This window comes from Colossoma macropomum, unplaced genomic scaffold, assembly GCF_904425465.1.
Source record: "Colossoma macropomum unplaced genomic scaffold, Colossoma_macropomum, whole genome shotgun sequence".
Taxonomy (NCBI): Eukaryota; Metazoa; Chordata; class Actinopteri; order Characiformes; family Serrasalmidae; genus Colossoma; species Colossoma macropomum.
In genome coordinates this window covers 47,017,517-47,036,155 of record NW_023494791.1, presented here as the reverse complement: position 1 = coordinate 47,036,155, position 18,639 = coordinate 47,017,517, and the positions used below count along the sequence as shown (strand labels likewise).

Below are 18,639 nucleotides of genomic sequence, written 5' to 3'. Positions count from 1 at the left end.
AATAATAAATAATAATAATCATTTTTATTTATATAGCACTTTTCATGCCAGTGGCAGCTCAAAGTGCTTTACAGACAGTAATGCAAGGAATTATAAGTATTAATCATATACACAGATCAGATTAAAAGATAAACACCACTAGACATAGGGTTTTAATTAAACGCTGAGTTAAAGAGCTGCATTTTCAGATGCTTCTTAAAACTGAGCACTGAGCTTGACTGTCTATTAAAAGGTGAACTGAGCTCCACAGTTTAGAAGCAGAATAACTGAAAGAGTCTCTCCACGTTTTCTGTATTTTACAGAAGTTGTTTGCAGAAGGTCGGAGTAAGTGGAGCTTTAAGGTTATTCAGAGCTTTAAAAACTAGTAGTAGAACTTTACAATCTATCCTGAACGATACAGGCAGCCAGTGCAGCTCTTTTAAAACGGGACTGATCTGATCTCTCTGTGTTGTTTCTGTTAGGATGCTGCTGTATTTTGTACGAGTTGTAAAGGATGTACTGTTTTCTTAAGAAGTTCATTAAGAAGATCATTACAGTGCTCAACTCTGCGTGTAACAACTGCATGAACAAGTTTCTCTGAGTCGCTCTGAGAGAGAAAAGGCAGAACTTTAGTGATATTCCTCAAATGATAGAAAGCTACTTTATCAAAATTTATACAACAGTTAGTTCCGGCCACGCAAGCTGATTGGTTGAGATTTTGCCATAACATCACGTTTTTTCACAAACACTGTATCACTCCGCTGAGACGCCATTGCTAAGCAACAACTTTGACAGCTGTAGGAGACGCTCAAGACATTTGAACGTTTTGATATTCTTACTTTGCCACAAACAGAAAATGGACACTTTTAAGGTCACATTTGACCGACAGCCGATTTGGTCCGACTCTGAAGATGAGACGACACTAAATTCCCAAATTGTCATCACCACTGAGCAGCTTTTCAGTCGGCAGCTGTGACAGAAGAACAGCTGAAACAACCTGGAATCAGCCAGAAATGAACCCAACACCATTCGCCAAACTAAATGGGCTGTAAGATGCTTTACAGACTGGCTGGAACAAAACAACATTAATACTGATCTGGCAAAAACTGACAAAACTGAGCTAAACTTGATATTGGGTCAGTTTTATGGCTCAGTCCGATTTGGTCAGACTCTGAAGATCAGACTACACGTTTGGCAAATGGTATTCTGTTCATTTCTGGCTGATTCCAGGTTGTTTAGCTGTTCTTCTGTCACAGCTGCCGACTGAAAAGCTGCTCAGTGGTGATGACAGTTTGGGATTTAGTGTAAGGAGCTGAAGAACGAACTGCCGGCTGTGCAGCGAGTGGGCGGAGCTCGTTACTCTGACGTAGCAACAAGCTGCTTGTTAATGAACGATAATTTGGTGAAGGAACTGCGAACATTAAAACATATTAAACGCCGCGTTCACGGCCCAGTTTATTAATTTATTACTTTATTTATTTAACTGTTGTATAAAAGCAAAAGAACACTCGAGGAGTGTGTTATCACTTATTGTGATGTTATTTCACGATAACACAGTCCCTCTCGTGTTCTATTGCTCAAATTGCAAATGATCAGTTGGGCAAATCCATCATTTTCTGCTGGTACAGACCTAACACCAACTTGGTGCAATATTACAAATACATATAATGAAACAGAAAAAAGTATTTCCTATGCTACGGACAGTTTCACCTACCAAGGTCAATGTATTTAGAGTCCAGGGGAGTCCCAATGGAGTTACACAGCACCAACACATACTGCAGAAATAAAAACATACACAGCATTTTAGCTCACTCCAGCTATTTATTAACATTTCCATAGACTTTCTATCTCGGATAAACATCTCAAGCTGCTGCTAATACCTTTCTCGCTCTGCGCTTGTCCTGTAAATGATTCTGAAAGTCTTGGATTTGATTACAGAAGATCTTTCTGAGCTCCTGCAGTTCCTCATCTAGACCCTGCAGTAAAACGGTTCAATCTGACCCTTAAAAAATACTCTCTGATCTGACTTTACCTTCCTAAAAATGGACAGATGATCTCAACAGAAGAATTCTATAATACCTCGAGTTCCCACAGCCAGTCGATTTGGCTTTGTAGATCAGCAGGTATCTCACCCTGTGGTGATATAATAAAGCTTTCCCTTCATTTTTCATTGTCACTAAATATGAGCATGAAGTCGCACATATAAACAGTGTTTTAAGGTGCCCGACTTGACTCTTCAGCTCAAGTGGTACCTTTAAGTCCCTGTTCTTATATCCTACGATGTTCAAACTGTACATCACTCCCTGCAGCAAAAGCATTTAATCTCAAACTTCACATCTGGTGTAATATGAAAAGATGAGCCATTTATCTAAATAACGTATCATGTTTCATTTTGAATGTGGACTTGCTGTTAGAGTGATAACTTGCTGTCCTCCCTATGATGGTCCTGTTTGAACATTTGAGATCATTTCCTGTCTCAAAGGGTTTGAAATCACTCAGTCAGATAATTATATTTATTTGTATTCTTCTATTACTGCAGAACAGAGTTACTTCAATCATTATTCTCCTGTAATCTGCTTTTTCCCCTTCATAAAGAATGAACGACTACCTCAATCTGCTCTTACAAGAATACCTTCCTGTCTCTAATGCGGTCCCATCTGAGCTGGTTGATCTGCTTTCTCATTTTGTGGTAAAAGGAGGCCCAACCTTTTGACCCTTAACCTTCAGACCCTGTGTTAATGCCAGCATGTGTTACATAAACAGACAAATACACAAAAGCTGGTGTGTTCTTACCGTTGCTGCTCCAGCCTCCGGGTCTGCATCCTCCTGGGAGTGAAGCCCAACAAGTATGAGAATAGTTTACTAACACATCATTATTCAAAAACATCTAAATTTACCATTTAACCTTTACAGTTTACATTTAACTGTTTATACCTATGACTTCTTATTCATCAGGTATCACATCCCTTGCAAAAAAATATACATAAAGTTCATTTTATTAAGTAAACTTAAGTAAAGTTCAAGTGTATTTCCCAAGTATACTTTATGCAATAAGTATACAAATATCAGTGGACTAGTAGTTTACTTGTAAGTGTACTATTTCAGTACTTCTTGGGACTAAATTGGCCCACTTTTAGTTTATAAAAGTATACTCTGAAGTGTACCACAAGTAAGCTTATATATAAAACCCCTGGCCTGACTGAATGTCTTTGGACTGTGGGAAGAAAACTCTACACAGAAATGACCCTGGTCACCCAGCCGGGGAATCGAACCCAGGCCCTTCTTACAGCAAGGTCTCAGTACTGCCCCTTGTGCCACCATGCCACACTGTTACTTAATATACTTTATTTGAATATACCTAAACTTTTCTGTATATTTGTAGGTAAAAGCCTAGTATACTGAAGTATAATTTTGGTTAGTATATCTCTGATAAGTACATAACAGTATACTGAAAGCATACTCGCTTGTTTTTAGTTTAAATGAAGCATAGTAAAAGCACACTACCATAAACTTCTTTTTGTAAGGGATGCTTGTAAATTTATGACTAATAACCTGCTTTTGGACAATTACTGTGATCAAAGCGTGCAAAAGCATCTCCAAAGGTAGACAGGTACGTACGCTACAATATTAGTCTAAGACTGACAGTCTAAGATAATGTTCTTGTAAACAGGACAGTTTGACTGCCATGGTATGACTGAGATCTTGGCTGCCCTAGGCTTAGCCTGAGCTGTTATTGGCTGGACTATTCGAGATAGATTTAAACATATAAAGGCTTTGATCACTTACGAGTTTTTTCTCGAAATATTACGACTTTATTCTTGAAATGTCATACCGTATGACTTTTTTCTCAAAATAGTACAACATTATTCTCGAAATGTTACGACTTTATTCTCGAAATCTACTATTTTTATTTTTATTAACAGTGGCCCTAAAACGCCGTCATATTTTTGACACCAAAACAAACACAAGTCACAAAATGCGAAATGGCTCAGACCTTTGCGGAGAGAGAGAGAGCATCCTTCACGTTAATCATTTGTCCAAAACAGACATCAATTAGATATTTAACAGTGGGAAATTCATGTGAGGAAGAACTGAGGTGTGTAATGAAGGGGGGTGTTTACCGTTATAAAGTGAGACACGGCTGCTGTGCACGTAAACAGGATCACACATGGACTAGTCTTTCACACAGCTCTTGCAAACATCCTATGTCGGTGTAGTTTCTTAGACTAATACCTCAGTTTGGCTTCTGCACGCATGTTAACATAGACAGAGTGTCCTTAATGGGACACACAGATGTTTTATTTTTAATACACATTCAAACAATTTGACCCAAGGTTTGTTAAAATAGATAACACAAAAAAGTGTGTTGCTAATTCACATACAATTTTTGAGAGGTCCAAACCTCATAACCTTTCAGACTGTATATTTTGTTTTGTATTCAATTTCTAACTAACCAGTTGTGATGACCTCTGGCAGAAAGCCAGCAGAACAGGAGATGTATGTGTACCTGTGGGTGGGAGTCATCAGCTTTGGTGGCCAGGATGCAGAAATCTCCGCATGTGGTGACCGACATCAGGCTCTTCACATACTTCACAAACTTCTCGTTGTTTTTTGTGTCCCAGAAGACCACACTGTACTCCATCCTGTCCGGTCGGGTGTACGCATACACCACTGTATTCGAACAGTAACCCCACTATAAAGAGAGAAAAAGAGAGAAGGACAGAAATGTTATTTAATTTAAAATAATGATAATAATAAATAGCTGGTACAACTTGAGGAATGAGCCCACAATTATTTGCACAATGTAGTTTCAATGACACTCAAATCAAAAGTTGTAGTTATAAACAGCCTTAGTATCAGCACATCTTCTGTAATGCAGTAACAGCCTCTACTCTTCTGAGAAGGCTTTACACTAGATGTTGGAACATTGCTGTGAGGATTTGATTGAGCATTAGTGAGGTCAGGTACTGATGCTGGATGGTCAGTTCTGGATCACTCCAACTCATCCCAAAGGTACTGGATGGAGCTCCATCACTCCAGAGAACACAGTTACACCGCTCCCACAGCCCAATGCTGGGGGGCTTTATACCCCTCTAGCCCATGCTCTGTGACCTTAGGCTCATATGTAGCTGCTCTACAGCATCTTATTCTATTGGTCAGAGATTATATAAGTTGTGTGAGCGCAACTGAACATCTATATCAGCAACATGCGCACCTTATAGTAGCTGAGTTCACTCATTACAAGGGCTATCTGGATACATTTGGATACATGGCATATCTCAAACAGACTAGCTTATGTGGTTTGGTGGGGTATAAGCTTCTATCACTGATAGCTACATTAGCTTTGTAGATCCAGTGCAAACCAAATAACACTACACTGGACCTGTCTTGGCTGCTTAACTTCTTTTAGGGTAGGTAATTGGCATCCAGAGCTTTTCCTACAGCTCAAGGCCTGGACATATAGTTGAATCTCTAACTCTTACTGTACACTTATACTAATAACTATCTTAATCCTTAGTTCTGAAAAAGAATCAAAAAAGACTTCGAATGCTGAGCTCGGTCGAAAAAAGGAAAAGGCCCCTGCTTTATTTGTGCACAGACAGCTTCAGAACAACCCTTTTTACGATCACTTTACCCTTTTTACCAATTTTCCTCTCCATTTTAGTCCCCATTGTACTCAAATTCTCTACCTATCTTGCTCACCCTTAAATCAAAATGTATATAATATCATTTAAAAAAAAAAAACAGTCTCATCCTGCTCATACCAGGCCGTCCTGTCCCTATAAAGTCATCTTATACGACTTTCCATGTTCACTACAGCTAGAATTTTCCATGGCCACAGCCTGTAGCCTATTCTCTGTCCTATATTACCTGTTTGTGAGAGAAATCAATAGTCTCTTTTTAGTCAATGCCTAATCTTTCGATTACTGATTGAAAGACTATTTATTCAAATTTGCCATCAGTAGAAATGAAATAAGACATATACAAAAACTCAGATGATAAAGAAAAGATGGATAGAGAAAAAAATAAACATGGGCAAAGATTACACAGGCTGCATCACACTGTTGACTGGAATGTGATTTCCTTTTTTCGCAGGTAGGAACAAACAGTGATGCCCTGCTCATTTTCATACCAAACAAACTGTGGGGTAAATATTTGAGCACTACGTCCTGTTCAGTGTTGAGCTTGTTCAGATGTCCTTATTTTTCGCACTGACCTCTGGCCTCCAGGCTTTAGACTCTTCTTTTTTTCTTTTGTATGATTGCAGCTAGTTGGTCTTCTACAGGCATGTTATAAGACAGCGTACACACAACTGACTGCAAGTAAGTGGGGTTAATTCTTAGAAGGGTATAATTATTACAGTGATCTTATTATATTACATAATTAATTATACATAATTACATTATTATTAATATAGCTAGCATATACGTATAAGTAATACATTTACATTCGATTTACATTCTGTATTGACTGATTTAAGCCTGTTTGCTTAAAAAGAAACAATGCAAAACTGTAAAGGATTGTTTTCCTTTCTGCAAAACATGAGTAAGTTTTCATCAATTCAACTCATAATAAAACTTCTCCTCTTCTCTTTACACTCTCAGAAATAAAGGTACGAAACCGTCACTGGGGCAGTGCCCCTCTTGTCACTGGGGTGGAGCCCTCAAGGGTTCATCTCAGTAGTTTTAGTCAGGGAACATAACTGAACCATAATCCACTGAAATGATATGTTCTAAGCTGTACTGACTCCACACACCCCGTCTCGTCTCCAGGACTTTATTTTACTGTTCTGTTTTAAAACATTCGGTTATAAAAAGGTACAAATACAAACTTTTCACCTGGAAAAACTTATTTAAGGTTCACAATCAGACCTTAAAACCACTGTTGAACCTTTGAGGGAACATTTACGTTGTTTGGATCTTGATTTCTAACAGTGTACAAGCGCAAATGTGGCATTGATTGACAGGTTAGAATCTACACTTTCCACACTATTTCTCCACTTGTTTCAATAAACTACAAGTGAGAAAGAACAAAATGTAAATGGAGGGTTTTAGGGCGCATGTGCCATGGGGGATATAGAGTTAAAATCTCTTTAAAATCCCAAGTGCTTTCACAAATCCTCATGGGAACAGATGGAATGTGACCATCAGATGAAGGAAAAATCACTGCACAGCAATGTTGTGCTTCAGTGTGACAAGACAGGCCGGCCTTGTGTTTCATTTTAAAAGACTTTCTAGTTCATATTTTTCCAATACAGTATTCTGAATCTTTAAAATGCTCACCATGGTGTGTTATTATTCAGTCCATTTTTGTTTTCTGAATACTCGATTTATTGTCAAAATAATCAGAAGACTATTCAATACTAATATAATCAATACAGTAATAAGAACAACTAGTGACAGCCCTACAATGGACTAAAACAAAGAGCTTCTCTCTGGATTTGCACATTGGATAACATACTTCTGATGATTAAACTTCCTTCACGTTGCATTCAGATTCTTGGTATAAAAGCTTAGTGGGTCCAAGACCAGAGAACAGCACTAATGTATTGCGATTAGTGAGATAAAGACCTTATCGTACTTCCTTTTCAGCTACGTCTCAATCTGCTTATGAGCATTTCCACACAGCTAGTCACTGGTGCTGCAAGTCTCAAGACAAAAACATCCAGAATGTATACAGAGCCATTCACTCTGTCGTTCTTTAATTTACCAAGGAAGAGGTCACAGAAACGCCTGAATTAAGTAACAGATGAATTAAGCAACAGAACTCGTGAGGGACTGGACTGTGGAGAATATATGTAATTATGTATTATTCACCACTTCAAGTGTCTTATTGCTTTTTTTACTCTGTAGGCAAGGCAAGCTTATTTATATAGCACCTTTAATACATTGCTGTCACTCAAAGTGCTTTCTCAATGAAAAAAATAAAAAAGTAAAAGAGAATAGAAATTAAAAACATGATTAAAACATTTTTAAGACAATAGATTTGATAGAGAAAATCATTAAAATGAAAATCAAATTAGAAATTAGATTATGATCATTAAAGCTTAATAAAAAATAAAAAATGTAATTAGGGTGCCCTTACAGGAGAAAAGTGCAAGTAGAGCTAACAATGTTTAAACTGCACTGAAAGCTGCTCAAATAGGAATGTTTTAAGCCTCAATTTAAAAGTGTCTAGTGTTCGGGGCTCTTCGAATGCTCTCTGTCAATACCTTTAAGAGCAGCATAGTAGCTAAACACTGCTTCTCCATGTTTAGTCTTTACCTTCAGTAAAGTGCACAAAAAAGTGCTGACAGAAGCTTAATTTGTGTAAAAGGCGCAGTTGAACTGATACATTTTCAGTCTATTTTTTAAAGCTAGCATGGCTGAAAGGTCCCACTTTCTAGCTTACATTGGACAGATCATTATGACAAGTGTGCCATCGCCGACACTCCATCTCTCCCTTCTCAAGTGCTGGACTGAATTAGATGTATAAAACTCAGTTTGTTCCCACCCTAATAAGTCTACGCTCCCACTCACATTTAAGCCGAATTCCCCTCACAGTTTCCTGACCAGCCTGGCGAGACTACTCCTCTAGAGGTGCTTTGGATATTACCTTGTAATCAGGTCTGATGTTGGCGAAGTAAATGAAGGAATCTACAGCTAGGCCAATCCTCAGTCCTCCACCCTCCCACGAAACAGCGGTGATCTGTTTACCAGGAACCTTCAGGGTGCGGAGGTGCTGGACACAAGACCAGAGAAAAATCAAGAAAAAACTGTAATATGCTCATTGGTGCAACATCATATACACTGCAAATTAGGGACGAGCATGGAATATTTTCAAGAACTAAACTGGGTATTATAAGTCATTTTTAGACAGTTTTACCCAACATACGATGCAGAACCACAGAAAATATATGGACACTTTGCACTACACATCCAGCCAAGCAACCACATCTAAACAAAGTTGTATATGGAATTTTTTTTAAGAAAAAGATGAGAAATTTGTATAGTATAAAGTTAGTAAGATATCACTCAGTAGGTAAACTGATGGTGTGTTAAATCACACGTCTTAAATGCAAGGATAAATCATTAATTTAACCAAATGGTCGAGCACAGATGACTTTTTATGCTGGTTTCACAGAATAAACATTAAACTGTCTGTGTTTTTTATTTATTCAGAGCAATATTTTCCTCATTGAGGTATTCATATACTATATGTTTGAGAAAGTGTATGTTCTCCATGGCTGGGAGTCCAAGAGAGCATAACTGTCCTCTCTCTCTCTCTCTCTGGGTGGGGAGGTCAGCCCTCTCTCTCCTCCCATCGCTCAGTGTGATGCTCGCCAACGCAGGCATCTGTTAGCTGACGTCACAGAATTAGCAGTTAGTGTTGAGCTGCATTAGTGACAGTTTGAAAAGATGCGCTGGAGATTCAAGGACCTCAGAGAAAACAAGCACTGGGCTTCACCCTCCCAGCTTGGCAGCATCATGTGAATGAGGAGACCTGGCTTAAAAATGTCTGAAATGTGCCCGCCTAGTGCACGAATGAAACAATGCTGATGACTTCAAATGACTACCGATGACTACTGAATGGTCCATAGAAGTCATGGCTATTTTATACACATTCTGCCCACTGTTTCACTTCAAACCCAATGTGCTTAGCCAAATGAGCCACACCAACATTGCGCTATACGTCACTTTTTGGATTTAGAATTTAGTCCTCACCTCTCCAAACGGTGTGTAGAAGTTTAAAACATTCAGATCTTTATCTCCTGTGGCGCTCCTGAGAGATCCTGCTATAGCAAGAACACTCCCGCAGTGGTTCCACTGTATACTGGCAACATTCATACCCGTCTCGATTACCACCGGATCTGCACACAGACAGAAGTAGCGAAGAGATCAAAATCCTCCATGCATGCAGTGAACAGAATACAAAATTTGTTGGGTCGTCTACTTGCTTGTTCTTCTCACAATAATGGGTGCCTTTACATGCACTCAATAATCCGTTCATAATCGGATTTCTGCAGTTATCCGATTATTCAAATGGTCATGTAAACATCGTACTCTGATCTAGAAATCTGATAAAGAGGCTGGATTTTAGCTCAGTAATCAGATTTCTCAGTGCATGTAGACTCTTACTCTGATTTCTTTCGGATTTCTCAGTCTGTGCATGCGCGAGAACAGACGGCGTTATCAGAAATAAGTGAGCAGCGACGCCGCGAGACGCAGCAAAACACTTTTGGAGCGACACTGAAACCAACTACATTCTCAACAAAATGAAGGATTTAAATATTCTTCATCTTCTAGATGATGTGTGTTCATGTTTTCAGGTAAAGTGGCGCGATGTTTAAAATCCGCAGCATGAAGTTTGAGTTTTACATTACGTTTATGTCACGTCTTCTTCTGTACGTTTATTGGCTGGTTGCAAAGCAGAAATCTGATTACTGCCCGACTCATGTAGACCTGGAGTTTCCCCATTATCTGATTACTCAAGTGCATGTAAACGTGTTGATCGGATTACTGACAAAATCTGTTTTTCTGCAGTTATCGGATTATTAAGTGCATGTAAACACACTCAGTGACTATTTTATGTTGTCTCTTTTTTGTACTGTATTTAATTGTACTTTTTATTGTTCTTGTTTTATGCCACTTTGGACCTGAAACACTATATAAACAAAACCTTATTATTGTCATTATTACTCTTTTTACTGTTATTACTAACATTTGGAAATATTCACCTAACCATTGTTCCTTGTGTGATGCAAATCCAATATAAAAAGAAAACACATTTCTTTCTATCAGTTTTTCTCACGTCACTCACTGTCATCGTTCTCGTAGCGCATGACCTGGCAGCGGCCATTGTCGTAGCAGATAGCGAGGCAGGGGCAGTCCGGCTCGATGTAACCTTCTGTTCCTGCGTACCAGTGGATCCCCGCAATGCTGAGAGGGCCAGTCACATTCATCAGGCAATGCAAAGTCATCTTCATCTGAAGGAAAGAAACACTCATCACAATACCGCAGCAAATCAAGCAGAAAAAGAAGGAAGAACAGAAGGTAAAGAGACCACACTGTACAGCAAAGATCTCCAGATACAGTTTCCAGTCCTGGATTTTGCAGTTACAGGAAGGCCAGTTAGTTTTATCAACAGGTCTACGAATGATTCCAAAATACAGGACCAGAAACTGGATTCAATGGGCCTCATTCACCAATATCTTCCTAAGTTTTTTCTTCAACTCATTCTTGAGAAAGGTCCTAAGAAAAGACCTGCACCAGATTCAATCAACCTTTATTTAACCTTGGAGAACATTGAGGGTGACACTCATTTACAATGCTGCAGAGTTGATATAGGAAAAGGGATTGATAATGTGTAAGAATCTATCAAATAATAAAAGTAAATTCAATAAAAAATTACTCAAATCAGGTAAGTGTAAAAAAAATGAAACATAAAAACAAAAATACATAAAAATACAGTAGAAAATATAAAACAATAATTAAACCGTAGCTAAAATGTAAATGTTAAATAAAATCAAAGGAAGATAAATAAAACAAAAGGAGTATAAGATCAAAAAGGAAAGTAAAAATGAATTAAAATGACTAAAATAATAATAAAATAATCATAATTAAAATAAGAATATGAATAATAATAAATAAACAAATAAATAAATAATAAAATAACGAAACTAAGACAATAATAGTAAGAAATCAGGTGAAACAGTGGAGGTGGCTAGAGAGTAAAAGTTTAAAATGACTCAGTGATCCAGTTCCAAAAACATTGGTAAATGACAGAATCTTAATGAAAATTGCATAAGTGGGTTTTAAGAAATAAAATTTTATTCTTAAGAACAGTTGGTGAATGAGGTCGAGATTTGAAGACCTCTGGACAGGTTACCTTAAAGATCTATAAAAAAGCATACAGTCTTATATGCAACCAAAAGATCTGTTCTCCTTAGAAAGCAAATAACGCTATTTGTACTCACGATGAAGTTGCCCTGGTTATCGTAGATGTGGATCTCTCCATTGGCCATTCCAAACAGCAGGATCTTACTGTCTGGAGACCAGGCCACATGAGCCAGCTGGATCCCCTTCAGCTCCTTCCCCCAGATTCTGTTCCCTACAGCAACAGGAGAACAGAACAGGTCATCATCAGAGAAAGGCAGCTGAATAGGGATCCACTAGTCAAGAAAAATAAACTGCATTTTAATTAATGTGTTTAACAGAACAAGAAAGAACTCTCATATGATTTCTGACTGTGGTATATGGACTGAGACAGCTTTTCTCAGTCGTTTGCAGATTGTAGAGGACTAATTCAATAAAGATTCCAATCCCATTTCTTATTTTTACCCCTACCCCTTGTTTTTGAGTGTCATTTTGCCCCTTGGAACTGAGTAACAAAGGGTAGTGGTTGAAATCTTCCCTCTGAAATGGGACCCTCAAATAAAAAGAGCATCACTTCATTAACAGCTACCAGCGCTGCTCTGTAGGCGACCCTGCCAGTCTGCAGTGACAGCAGAGGAGGGTCAAGTTCAGCTCCTCACTGCTGGGCTTCAGTTACATTTAGGACATCATATGACTTCAAAGAGGGGGGCAATTATTTATTATCACCCACCTCTAATTCTGCAGTGATATGAAGCTGAAGTCAGACATTCATTAGCTTTTTGTCCGAACATTTAAGGTGGAATGGGAAATGTACCTAGCTAGCTACCGAGACATCAGCTACTACTAGTGATTTTTTATGCTTGTTATGAAGAAAAGGACCATAATACACTGAAACAACATTAAACTAAGATGATATAGTGGTTATCATAATTTTTTAACTGAGAAAATTCTCATATTTGTGGGTTTCTTTGTCTCTTGTTCTCCATCTTGCCAGTTTTTCTTTTTTTCTCATATCTCTCCATTTGGAGTCTCTGAAAAACCTCTGTTTGGAGGGCCATGTAGCCGCTAACACTTCACCCTACCCCTCTATCTCAACAAGAATCGGGACACCCTACCCCTAGACGTGAACGCACAGAACAGAGGAGTGGGGCTAAGTGGTTGGGGCGAGGGGTGAAATGGGATTGGGCCTTGGTCTTGTTCGCTTTTGTGGCACTTCTTTGAAAAAGTTACCCAGTTAGGTCTTTATGCAGATCCAGTACGTACTTGATTGTCAAGCACTTTGAGCTGCTACTTATAGGAAAGGTGCTCTATAAATGAGGTTTATTTTATTATCACAATTTCTATCTTTATCATCAGTATTGTTGTTGCTATTATTGATATAAGATGCTGTAAAAACAGAGTAAACTCACCGTCCACTGATCCCACAATAACAGCACCATCTTCATACACAATGCAGATCTTCTCCCCATCTGCATTCCAGCTCATACTCCTCACCACCGACTTATTCCTGTTATTAATCATCTCCTCGTACCAGGAACCTGCTCAACACACAGCACGGAGAACACATGCACAGATACAGTGAAGATCAAATGACAGGTCAGTACATCATATACTAAGGCCCAATCCCATTTCTCCCCTCGCCCCTACCACTTAGCCCTACTCCTCTGTTTTGTGTGTTAACGTCTAGGGGTAGGGTGTCCCGATTTTTGTTGAGATAGAGGGGTGGGGCGAAGTGTTAGAGCTACATGGCCCTCCAAATGGAGGTTTTTCAGAGACTCCAAACAGAGTGATATGAGGAAAAAAAGAAAAACCGTCATGATGGCTGAACAAGAGACCAAAGAAGCCCACAAATGTGAGAATTTTCTCTGTTAAAATTACAATAACCAATGTATTATCTTAGTTTAATGTTGTTTCAATGTATTATTGTCCTTTTTTCATAACAAGAAAAAAAAATAGCTGGTATGCTGATGTCTCGTTAGTTATCTAGCTACATTTCCCGTTCCACCTTAAATGGTGCAGCAGTTACATTCTGGCACCTAAGGTGTCAGAGCTTTTGCTCCATTTAAGGTGGAACGGAAAAATTCAAACAAGAAGCTGGTGAAAAGCTGACTTCAGCTTCATATCACTGAAGAATTAGGGATGGGCGATAATAAATAATCGCCCCCCCCACCTTTGGAGGTATATGATTCCCTAAATGTAACTAAAGCCCAGCAGTGAGGAGCTGAACTTTACCCTCCTCTGCTGTCACTGCAGACTGGCAGGGTCACCTACAGAGCAGCGCTGGTAGCTGTTAATGAAGTAATGCTCTTTTTATTTGAGGGTCCCATTTCGGAGGGTAGTACTTCAACCATTATCCCTTGTGACTCAGTTCCAAGGGGCAAAATGACACTTGAAAACAAGGGGTAGGGGTAAAAATAAGAAATGGGATTGGACCTAAATCTGCTTCATTGTAGGCTTGACATAAAAGCACACCCACCCTTGTAGAGCATCCAGACGATTATGAGGCCATTCTGGTCACTGGTGGTGAGTTTTTGGTACTGCTCGTTCCATGTTACTACCTGCACAGCACCTGCAGAGCATCCAACACAAAAAAGTCAAAGTTAAGTATTAAGCTGAAAAGTACACTATATGTCCAAAAGTTTGTAGACACCTGCTCATTCTTCTGAAGTGAAGGTGTTAATAGTGAGTTTGTGCTGCAGTAACAGCCTCTACTCTTCTGGGAAGGCTTTGCACTAGATGTTGGAACATTGCTGTGAGGATTTGATTGAGCATTACTGAGGTCAGGTACTGATGCTGGATGGTCAGTTCTGGATCACTCCAACTCAACCCAAAGGTACTGGATGGAGCTCCATCACTCCAGAGAACACAGTTCCACTGCTCCACAGCCCAATGCTGGGGGGCTTTATACCCCTCCAGCTGCTCGGCATTGAGCATGGTGACCTGCGCAGCTGCTCTGCAGCGTCCCATTATATTGGCAATGCTTCTGGACACATAGTGTATGTGTGCTTTTGTACGCTTGCTGTCTTACCACTGTGTCCTTCAAGGGTCTGATTCATGGACAGGTTACTGGGAGCAGCAAGACCTTTCAGCTTTGCATCATCTGGAATATGGAAATGCCAACAGGTCAGCAATGATTGTTCAAGCTTGATTAACAAATTGTGCAAATAGATGGTGCAGTGGCTCCATTTCACCAGCTCTAATGTGTAAAAAAACAGGCAAACAGATTTTACTCTGTACTAACTTGTTCCTGCTACTATTGTGTCACCAGATAAAATGGTCTATTTCAGGTTTGCTAAGCCAACAGAGGGCTTTTTTTTCACTATGCCTGTAATTACTACATAAATAATATTATACAACATGCTTTTATAATGAGAAGTAATCCAGCAACTCCAGTGCATGCACAGACATTAAGGTGCTAACTCTTAGAAAAACCTTCGTCACCTGTTTGGGTTTCTAACTTCAGGACCTTCAGGAGACCCTCATCCCCTCCACATGCAATGAACCCCTGATTTTTGTTCCAGGAAACACATTTCAGCCGGATGCTGTTTGGAATGGCAATCTGGGGAAAAAAAACATAAAAACATATGCCCATTCATTAAATTCACCTTTACCTACCAGCTGGTGTAGAAACAAATCCATAGTAATGTACACACCAATCAGGCATAACATTATGACCACCTTCTTGTTTCTACGCTCATTGTCCATTTTATCAGCTCCACTTACTATATAGGTGCACTTTGTAGTTCTACAGTTACAGACTGTAGTCCATCTGTTTCTCTGATACTTTGTTAGCCCCCTTTTACCCTGTTCTTCAGTGGTCAGGACCCCCATGGACCCTTACAGAGCAGGTACTCTTTGGGTGGTGGATCATTCTCAGCACTGCAGTAACACTGATGTGGTGGTGGTGTGTTAGTGTGTGTTGCGCTGGTGCGAGTGGATCAGACACAGCAGAGCTGTTGGAGTTTTAAACACCTCAGTGTCACTGCTGGATTAAGAACCAAAAATATCCAGCCAACAGCGTCCTGTGGGCAGCGTCCTGTGACCACTGATGAAGGACTAGAGGATGACCAACACAAACTGTGCAGCAGCAGATGAGCTATCGTCTCTGACTTTACATCTATAAGGTGGACCCACAAGGTAGGAGTGTCTAATAGAGTGGACAGTGAGTGGACACAGTGTTTAAAAACTCCAGCAGCACTGCTGTGTCTGATCCACTCAGACCAGCGCAACACACACTAACACACCACCACCACGTCAGTGTTACTGCAGTGCTGAGATGATCCACCACCCTAATAGTATCTGCTCTGTGAGGGTCCATGGGGGTCCTGACCACTGAAGAACAGGGTCAAAGGGGGCTAACAAAGTATCAGAGAAACAGATGGACTAATGTTATGGCTGATCGGTGTAAATCAACCATGTTTTGTTTAGACAAACTAAACACTGACAAGAATTTGATGTTATATACACTCTTAAAAAAGATGACTAAGGGTTTTTAATCAAAGGCAATGCTTCTATTTAGAACCATAAGTTCTATATAGAACCATTTCATGCTTAAACGGTTCTTTGCATGGTGAAATCGTTCGTCAGACTGACGGAGAACGTGTTGCATATGGTTCTATATAGCATCAATCTGGCTGTGATTGCTACAAGCTTGACATCGCAACAACAGAGGAACCCTTCCCCATAAACAGAACCATTTCAGCATGGTTGAACACACTTAACAAAGATGGTTCTTCAGGGGTTCCTTAGTAAAGGGAATGGTTCATAGAACCACGAGTTCTATATAGAACCATTTGCATGTTTAAATGGTTCTTTGCATGGTGAACCAGTTCTTCAGACTGATGGAGAATGTTTTGTATATGGTTCTATATAGCACCAAAATGGGGTTCTGCTTTTTTAACAAGCTTGACATAGTAACAACAGAAGAACCCTTTTTGGTGCTATATAGAACACATTCTCCATCAATCTGAAGAACAAGTTCACCATGCTCACCATGCAAAGACCCATTCAACCATGGTTCTACACACTGAAAAGATGGTTCTTCAAGGGTTATTTGATAAATGCACTGGCTCCGTTTGGAACCATGAGTTCTATATAGAAACATTTCATGCTTAAATGGTTCTTTGCATGGTGAACCGGACAATGTTTTGTATATTGTTCTATATAGCACCAAAATGGGGTTCTGCTTTTGTAACAAGCTTGACATAGTAACAACAGAAGAACCCTTTTTGGTGCTATATAGGACCACATACAACACATTCTACATCAATCTGAAGAACAAGTTCACCATGCAAAGACTCATTTAACCATGGTTCCACACTAAAAATGGTTCTTCAAGGGTTATTTGATAAATGCACTGGTTCTGTTTGGAACCATGAGTTCTATACAGAATCATTTGCATTCTTAACTGGTTCTTTGCATGGTGAACTGGTTCTTCAGATTGATGGAGAACATTTTGTATATGGTTCTATATAGAATAAAATGGGGTTCTGCTACTGTTACAAGCTTGACATTGCAAAAACAGAAGAACTTCATGGTGCTATATAGAACCACATACAGCACATTCTTCACCAATCTGAAGAACCATTTCACCATGCAAAGAACCATGTAAGCATGGTTCTACACACTAAAAAATATGGTTCTTCAGGGGTACTTTGATAAATGCATTGGTTCTATTTAGAGCCATAAGTTTTACATAGAACCATTTTATGCTTAATTCATGCTTAAATTGTTCTCTGCATGGAGAAAGGGGTTCTGCTATTGTTACAAGTTTGACATCATAACAACAGAAGAACTTTTTGGTGCTGTACAGAACCATATACAGCACATTCTTCATCAATCTGAAGAACCATTTCACCAAGCAAAGAACCAGTTAAGCATGGTTCTACACAAGATGGTTCCATGAGTTCTATACAGAACCATTTTCATGCTTAAATGGTTATTTCCATGGTGAAGTGGTTCTTCAGATTGATGAAGAATGTGTTGTATGTGGTTCTGTAAAGCACCAAAAAGGTTCTTCTATTGTGACGATGTTAGGCTTGGGGACCAGAACAATAATAGAATATAACTTTTTTTTTCCATCAATCTGAGCAACCATTTCACCATGCAGAGAACCATTTAAGCATGCAAGTGGTTCTATATAGAAGTCATGGTTCTAAACAGAACCATTCCCTTTACTACGAAACCCTGATGAGCTATCTTTTTTAAGTGTAGTGAACGTTAAACAGCAAAATAACTTAACCTAACTAAACTCAGCCAGTTTGTCAGCAACTGGCAAGCGACCTTCCCTAACCAGCTAAACGAGGCTGAAGCTTCTTGTTCAGATGTTCCACCTTAAATGACGAATAATACTAACTATTTCCACATTATTTCACTTTCAGTCGAAATGAAACGACTTTTAAGCCCGTTATTTACCTTCTTGCTGAGGTAAATAAACATCGCCGCTGTTAGCCGCGTTAGCTCAGCTTCAGGAGGAAAAAAAGAGATTTCCCCTCCCGGTTTAAAGCTACAGAACCCTTCACCACCCAGTGCTCCTCTTCTGAGACGAAACCTTTGCTGAAACTGATTTCAGACCATCTGAAAAACACATTTTATTCCCTGAAAGAGCAAAAACGTTTTCTCAGCGCCGCGTCGCTGCGTTGCCTGGTTTCTAGGTAACCGACAACAGGAAATGACGTCTCTCTCTCTCATGGCTGCAGACTCATGTTATAAACAAAAAGATAGACATAAACATGAAAAATGAGTTACACATCTATATGATACATATAGTATATAACAAACAAACTGTGCCGTTTATTAGTATTCT

The 18,639-nt window shown here is 39.3% G+C and overlaps 1 protein-coding gene across 1 annotated transcript in view; it reads right to left on the bottom strand.

Annotated features, from left to right (window-relative positions):
* Window positions 1–18,486, bottom strand: part of wdr35 (WD repeat domain 35) — a 45,390-nt gene extending 26,904 nt beyond the window's left edge. Inside the window, 12 exon segments of the mRNA XM_036575208.1 lie at window positions 1,694–1,754; window positions 2,773–2,805; window positions 4,487–4,672; window positions 8,575–8,700; window positions 9,684–9,829; window positions 10,780–10,945; window positions 11,936–12,069; window positions 13,244–13,372; window positions 14,311–14,403; window positions 14,863–14,934; window positions 15,276–15,393; window positions 18,249–18,486. Of these exon segments, the coding sequence (XP_036431101.1) occupies window positions 1,694–1,754; window positions 2,773–2,805; window positions 4,487–4,672; window positions 8,575–8,700; window positions 9,684–9,829; window positions 10,780–10,945; window positions 11,936–12,069; window positions 13,244–13,372; window positions 14,311–14,403; window positions 14,863–14,934; window positions 15,276–15,393; window positions 18,249–18,272 (1,288 nt within the window). The 5' untranslated portion in view covers window positions 18,273–18,486.
* Window positions 18,487–18,639: the final 153 nt, after the last annotated feature.